This window comes from Alosa alosa, chromosome 8 (assembly GCF_017589495.1).
Source record: "Alosa alosa isolate M-15738 ecotype Scorff River chromosome 8, AALO_Geno_1.1, whole genome shotgun sequence".
In the NCBI taxonomy this organism is placed as follows: domain Eukaryota; kingdom Metazoa; phylum Chordata; class Actinopteri; order Clupeiformes; family Clupeidae; genus Alosa; species Alosa alosa.
Window position 1 is genome coordinate 33,268,335 of NC_063196.1, and position 7,500 is coordinate 33,275,834.

At 44.2% G+C, this 7,500-nt stretch overlaps 1 protein-coding gene across 2 annotated transcripts in view; it reads right to left on the reverse strand.

Annotated features, from left to right (window-relative positions):
- Positions 1-7,500, reverse strand: part of LOC125299281 (cAMP-specific 3',5'-cyclic phosphodiesterase 7B-like) — a 43,489-nt gene that overhangs the window by 7,370 nt on the left and 28,619 nt on the right. For both annotated transcript variants that reach the window (XM_048250500.1, XM_048250499.1), the window contains 5 exons: positions 6,667-6,818; positions 6,348-6,411; positions 5,228-5,323; positions 4,746-4,846; positions 2,060-2,191 (listed from right to left, as the gene is read on the reverse strand). In XM_048250500.1, the coding sequence (XP_048106457.1) occupies positions 2,060-2,191; positions 4,746-4,846; positions 5,228-5,323; positions 6,348-6,411; positions 6,667-6,818 (545 nt within the window). The remainder of the gene's footprint in view (positions 1-2,059; positions 2,192-4,745; positions 4,847-5,227; positions 5,324-6,347; positions 6,412-6,666; positions 6,819-7,500) is intronic.

Here is a 7,500-nt window from a genome sequence, read left to right on the forward strand (position 1 = left end):
TTAGGTTAGATAAACACACCTCCTCAACCATCACCCTGAACACCGGCGTACCACAGGGCTGTGTGCTGAGCCCTCTCCTTTACTCCCTCTTCACCTACAACTGCACACCTGTACATGGCTCTAACACTGGTCAAGTTTGCTGATGACACTACGGTGATTTGTCTCATCAGCAACGATGAGACGGCCTACAGGGAGGAGGTCCAGCACCTAACATTGTGGTGCACTGATAACAACCTGGCTCTCAACACCAAGAAGACCAAAGAGCTCATTGTGGACTTCAGGAAGTCCAAAGCTGGCACACACACCCCCTTCCTCATCAACGGGACTGAGGTGGAGCGTGTCACCATCTTCAAGTTTCTGGGTGTCCACATCTCTGAGGACCTCTCTTGGACCCTCAACACCTCTACTCTGATCAAGAAAGCTCATCCAGGGCAAGCGATGCTTGCGTAAGGCGCACAGCATCATCAAAGACTGTTCTCACCCCAACCACAAAGTGTTTACCCCACTCCCCTGTTACAGGTCTCTATCCACCTGGAGCAGCAGTGTTACAGGTCTCTGTGTTACAGGTCTCTCTGCACCTGAGCAGCAGTGTTACAGGTCTCTCTGCACCCGAGCAGCAGTGTTACAGGTCTCTCTGCACCCGAGCAGCAGTGTTACAGGTCTCTGTGTTACAGGTCTCTCTGCACCTGAGCAGCAGTGTTACAGGTCTCTCTGCACCCGAGCAGCAGTCTTACAGGTCTCTCTGCACCCGAGCAGCAGTGTTACAGGTCTGTGTGTTACAGGTCTCTCTGCACCTGGAGCAGCAGTGTTACAGGTCTTTCTGCACCCCAGCAGCAGTGTTACAGGTCTCTCTGCACCTGAGCAGCAGTGTTACAGGTCTCTGTGTTACAGGTCTCTCTGCACCTGAGCAGCAGTGTTACAGGTCTCTGTGTTACAGGTCTCTCTGCACCTGGAGCAGCAGTGTTACAGGTCTCTGTGTTACAGGTCTCTCTGCACCCGAGCAGCAGTGTTACAGGTCTCTGTGTTACAGGTCTCTCTGCACCCGAGCAGCAGTGTTACAGGTCTCTCTGCACATGGAGCAGCAGGTTCAGAGGAAGCTTCTTCCCCGAGGCTGTCACCCTACTGAATATTAACTCTGCATCTCGGTGAAACCCTACCCCCCCCCCACACACACACACTAACTGACGCCTCCTTGCCTGTTGAGCTGCACCACAACCATAGACCACTTGACAGGGACAACAAGGAGGTGGCACTACCCTATACCACCCATAGCATTCTATTTATATTACAAGTGTACATACTGTAACCACACTTATACATACAAATACTCTACTGCTGTTATAATGTTAATGCTATCTTGCTATAGACTATAATACACAGTCAACTGTACATATCTGTCTATACTGTTAATACTGCACATATCCATATTTATTCTGCTCTTCTAATGTTATTGTTAATACACTGCACATAGTATCCCTACTGTAAACCATGCCACTTGCTAAACTGTATACTACTGTCTACACTGCACTATATGCCATATGCTGTTTACACTGCACCACCTGTCTGTTCACTTTGCACTTTTCTGCTTTTTTGCACTTCTGTTTAGACGCTAACTGCATTTTGTTGTCTCTGTACTGGTGACAATAAACTTGAATCTAATCTAATCTAATCTAAGACAATCTAATCTAATCTAGTCTTCCATAAGCACTTCCCATAATCACAATCCTTATCTTCTCAGTCGTTCTCATCGGGGCCTAACTGTGTCACTAACTAGGGGCTGGTTGGCTTTCCCTCTCTTTCCCTTTCTTTCCCATCTGTTCTCCAGTCTATTCCACTCTTCATCCCTCTCTCCCTCCCTCCCTCTTTCCTCTCTCTCTCTCTGAGCTGGTAGAGGTTGTTGAGGTGGTGTTCTGTGTTGATGACGAGGGTTGTTTCACTATTTCTATTTATCTATCCCTCTCTCCCTCCCTCCATCTCTCTCTCCCTCTCCTACGCTCCCCTTCTCATGTTCCTCCTCTCTCTTGTCTTCCCCCCTCTCCCCCACTCCCCCCCCCCTGACCTGGTAGAGGCTGGCGAGGTGGTGTTTGGTCTTGATGAGGAAGGGCTGGTTGACTCCGGGGTGATCCACATCATGAGCTGCGGCCGCCATCAGAGCCAGGAACATGTCCAGAGGGGTCAGGAGCTCTGCCAACTACACACACACACAGACACAGACACACACACACACACACACACACACACACACACACACAGACAAAGAGGATCAGGCATGCGATTGGCTGCAAATATATACCAGTCTTGGGGTCAGAGGGTCGAGCACACAGCAGACTCATCAGTAGAGTTCAAGTGTGGGTCAGCGACCCTCCCTCAGTGTTCCACTCCAGGGATCCAGCCACACACACACACACACACACACACACACACACACACACACACACACACACACACACACAGGGTCTGTTTGTTATCCAATGCTAACACACTAACAGGGGAACAGTTGTTTGGGGGACTGTGCGTCCTTCAGCTGAAAGATCAGACCTTGTTGGTGTTACACTGAGATAAAAAGACACAAGACGGAGAAGAGGGCAGAGAGATGCCCGGGAGAGATGGAGATGGAGATCGGAAGGAGAGAGAGAGAGAGAGAGAGAGAGAGAGAGAGAGAGAGATGGAGAGAGAGATCAGGATCGGAAGGAGAGAGAGAAAGAGAGAGAGAGAGTGAGAGAGAGACAGAGGGAGAGAGAGAGAGAGTAAGAGAGACAGAGGGAGAGAGAGAGAGAGAGAGAGAGAGAGAGACAGAGGGAGAGAGAGAGAGAGAGAGAGGAGAGAGACAGAGGAGAGAGAGAGAGAGAGAGAGAGAGAGAGGGAGAGAGACAGAGGGAGAGAGAGAGAGACAGAGGGAGAGAGAGAGAGACAGACAGAGGGAGAGAGAGAGTTGTGTCAAAATCGATGATAAAAGAATGTCATACTTTAAACAAGCCAAAGGTGTTCGGCAAGGTTGTAGTCTTAGTCCTATACTCTTCAATTTATACATCAATGATCTAACATCAGACATAGCTAAATCCAAACTATCAGAGTCACACTGGGGGTAGAGACATTAAATGTCTCCTGTTTGCGGATGACCTCCTACTTCTGTCCCCAACTGAGGAGGGGCTACAAGAGAATCTGTCAATCCTGGAAAATTACTCTGAAATTTGGAACCTCCCCATAAATAAAGAAAAACTAAAATAATGATATTTCAAAAAAAAAGACACGCCAACAGACAATAAATATAATTTCACCCCTTGGTGAAAGCAGACTTTCCCAAGTGACAAGCTATAACTATTTGGGCCTAAATATTTCCTCCACGGGCAATTTTAATCTGGCTATTACAGACCTGGTTGACAAAGCACGGAGAACATACTATTGCATAAGAAAATCTCTATACCAATACAACACCCCTATCAAATTGTGGCAAAAGATTTTTGATTCGGTTATCAAGCCCATTATCTTATATGGCAGTGAAATTTGGGGCATAAAACATCAAGATAATTATGAGCTATGGGACAAAAGCCCAGCAGAAACACTGCACCTGGAATTCTGTAAGAACATCTTGGGGGTACACAGGAATGCAACAAATATTGCATGCAGAGCAGAACTTGGAAGATATCCACTATTAGTTGATATTCAAAAAAGAGCATGCAAATTCTATCACCATGTACTGTCCTCAAAACCAGAGGAATATAATCACAGTGCCCTTCTACAGAGGAGAACCCACCCAGAGAGAGATCCTTTTGATTATCTTATATCAAAACACATGTCTCAGGCAAAGTTAAAACATATCGAAAAATTAACAAAATAAGAATATTACAAATATTGGCTAAACAATATTGAACAATCCAACAAATTGAAATGTTTCCAAAAAATCAAAACCAATTATGAATTTGCATCTTATCTAAAAGAAATTACCGACTACAAACAAAGAAAATTAGTAACATCCTATAGATTAAGTGAACACTCTCTGGCCTTAGAAATGGGAAGACACAGGCAAACCTGGCTTCCTAGGGAAGAAAGGTTGTGTTTGCAGTGCAGTGAGGTAGTAGTAGAAGATGAAAAACACTTCCTCACTGAATGCAGTAAATTCAACACAGTCAGGAACCAATATTTCCTTCAATTCAGCCAAATTATACCTCAGTTTGAACTATTAGAAAATGAAGACAAGCTCCCATACTTGTTGGGAGAGCATACAAGTTGTTTAAAACTCGCTGCGCAGTACCTGTTAACATGTCATACATCGAGGAAGTGAGTGACCCATATTGTGACATGCTTTGCTTTATATCAATAACCAATACCCATGATAGCACATTGATAAATATACAGTATAGTATGAATAGTAATACTGTATCATTATACATTTCATTTATTATTTTCTCTTTTTAATTATTATCATTTTGTTATTATTATTATTATTATTATTATTATTATTATTATTATTATTTTATTTGTATTTTTTATTTTTTAAACAGATATTGTATCTGTGTTGTTTTGTTATATGTTTGCTTTGGCAACACTGCTTCATTGAGTAATGCCAATAAAGCTCCATTGAAATTGAAATTGAAATTGAAAATTGAAATTGAAAAATTGAGAGAGAGAGAGAGAGAGTGAGAGAGAGACAGAGGGAGAGAGAGAGAGAGAGAGAGAACGTGGCATCAGAAGATTGAGAGAATGAAGGGTGAGTGTGGGAAAGAGAGGTGGTTGCATTTACTGACCTTAGGCTCTTTCAGGTAGCAGTACATAGCCTGAGTCACATCGGCAGCATGCACAGCATTGTGATAGGGATTCTGGGTATGGTAGTCTTCTTGCACCATACCTGTGTTAGAACAGCATTATACATTAGCACCTCTTTAGCACCACTCACTGTTCCCAGCATGCACAGCACTGTGACAGGGATTCTGGGTATGGTAGTCTTCTGGCACCATCCCTGTGTTGTAATAGTATTGCACATTAGCACCTCTTTAGCGCCACTGTTCCTGTGTGAACAATTCAGGGACACATCCTTCACATCACAGCTGACTGATGATTATGATGTGTCTGTGTGTGTGTGTGTGTGTGTGTGTGTGTGTGCTTCTGTGTGTGTGTGTGTGTGTGTGTGTGTGTGTGTGTGTGTGTTGTGTGTGTGTGTGTGTGGGGGGGGGGGGTGGGTGGTGGGTAGGTTGTATGTATGTGTGTGTGTGTATGTGTCAGAATTTACCCAGGAATCGGTGCAACTTCACCATGTCTAACTGGAAGTGTTGAATGAGGCCGTACACATTGAAGAGATGGCACATAAGCGTGACCAGGCTGTTTCCTGCAAAACACACACAAACACACACACACACACACACACACACGCCCCGAATACACACACACATTTGCATGTACACACACACACACGCCACACCACATACACAAAGACACATAAAGAAACAATTTATTTTATTTTATTATGTACATATTCACCGGGAAATTCAAAGCCTTCAAATCCATGAAATCAGTGGTTCTCAACTTTGGGGTTGCGAGCTAATTTCTGGGGGGGTTACCAGATTGTGTGAAAAAAATAACATATTTCAATTCAACATTAATCCATCACTTTTCATTCATTTTGTTTAATTTCCATTACCATTTCACACACACACACACACACACACACACACACACACATACACACACACACACACACACAAAATAGTAACATTGCAGTCTTTGTGGGCTGTGTGGCTAGCTGTTTCATTAGCATTGTTGACTAGAGTCAGGAGTTGCTGTTGTGAACATGAGAACATCCTACGTATTCATAATGCCTGAGATATAGCAGAGTCGGGGTCTCATCCACTGCCTATGGAGAGGGCTTCTCAGAGGAAGTAACCTATGGAGATAGAGGAAGTAACCTATGGAGATGGCTTCTCAGAGGAAGTAACCTATGGAGATAGAGGAAGTAACCTATGGAGAGGGCTTCTCAGAAGAAGTAACCTATGGAGATGGCTTCTCATAACCTATGGAGAGGGCTTCTCAGAGGAAGTAACCTATGGAGATGGCTTCTCATAACCTACGGAGATGGCTTCTCAGAAGAAGTGACCTTATTCCAACTCAAGACTCCATTCTACATCTAATTGAGAACCACTGCATTAAATGATAATAAACTGATATATTAACCACTGCATTAAATGATAATAAAGTGACATATTAACCACTGCATTAAATGATAATAAAGTGACATATTAACCACTGCATTAAATGATAATAAAGTGACATATTAACCATATTACCACTGCATTAAATGATAATAAACTGATATATTAACCACTGCATTAAATTATAATAAACTGATATATTACCATTGGTAAGTCGATCGAACAGGAAAATATCAAAGTTCCACGTTCCAACCTTTGATAGCATATGCTGTTAAAGAGAGAATACAAGATTGAAGTTTATAAAAAAATGTATGGCACTCATTCAACTTGTGCATGCTCGGAGTGTGTGTGTGTGTGTGTATGTGTGTGTGTGTGTGTGTGTGTGTGTGTGTGTGTGTGTGTGTATGTGTGTGTGTGTGTGTGTGTGTGTGTGTGTGTGTGTGTGTGTGTGTGTGTGTGTGTGTGTGTGTGTGTGTGTGTGTGGTGTGTGTGTGTGTGTGTGTGTGTGTGTGTGTAGACTCACCCCAGCCTGTGCATGGTAGTCGTCATCCAGCAGGTGCAGGGAGGTGTGTGGGGAGAGGCCGGTGAGCAGGCGGGAGGCGTGGCAGTACCTCTGGAAGCTCAGCAGCCGCTTCAGCTTACGCCTGCTGCCTGTCTCTCCCTGCTGGGCAGTGTCTGCACACACACACACGCACACACACACACACACACACACACACACACACACACACACACACACACACACACACACACACACACACACACACACACACACACACACACACACACACAGACACACAGACACACACACACACACACACACAGACACACACACACACACACACACACACACACACACACACACACACACACACACACACACGCACACAATAACACACACACACACACACACACCTTGGTGTAAATGCACAGGCACGAAGCACAATACAGCTACTACAGTTCTTTATCCCCCTGATCCCAAAACCACACAGACAAACACACACACATACCAAAATACAACCACACACACAAACACACACACACACACACACTCACACAAACACATACCAAAATACAATCACATACACACACACACACAAACACACATTCTCACATGGCCTGACCAGTGCTCCTCATACTAATCGATATATCCATACATTACACATGTAGTTACTGTCGGAACTCCCCCTATTACCGCCGGTCCCGTATTTCCGCTGTCTTGCGTGTATGTGTAACTTAATAACCATTTCTATACAAACCAAGACAGCGGACTCCTAAAGAAACGCAAGCACCCACACAATAGGTGTATCTAAATGAGCTATGTACCAAAAATGACATTTTGCCATGACTCGAAGAG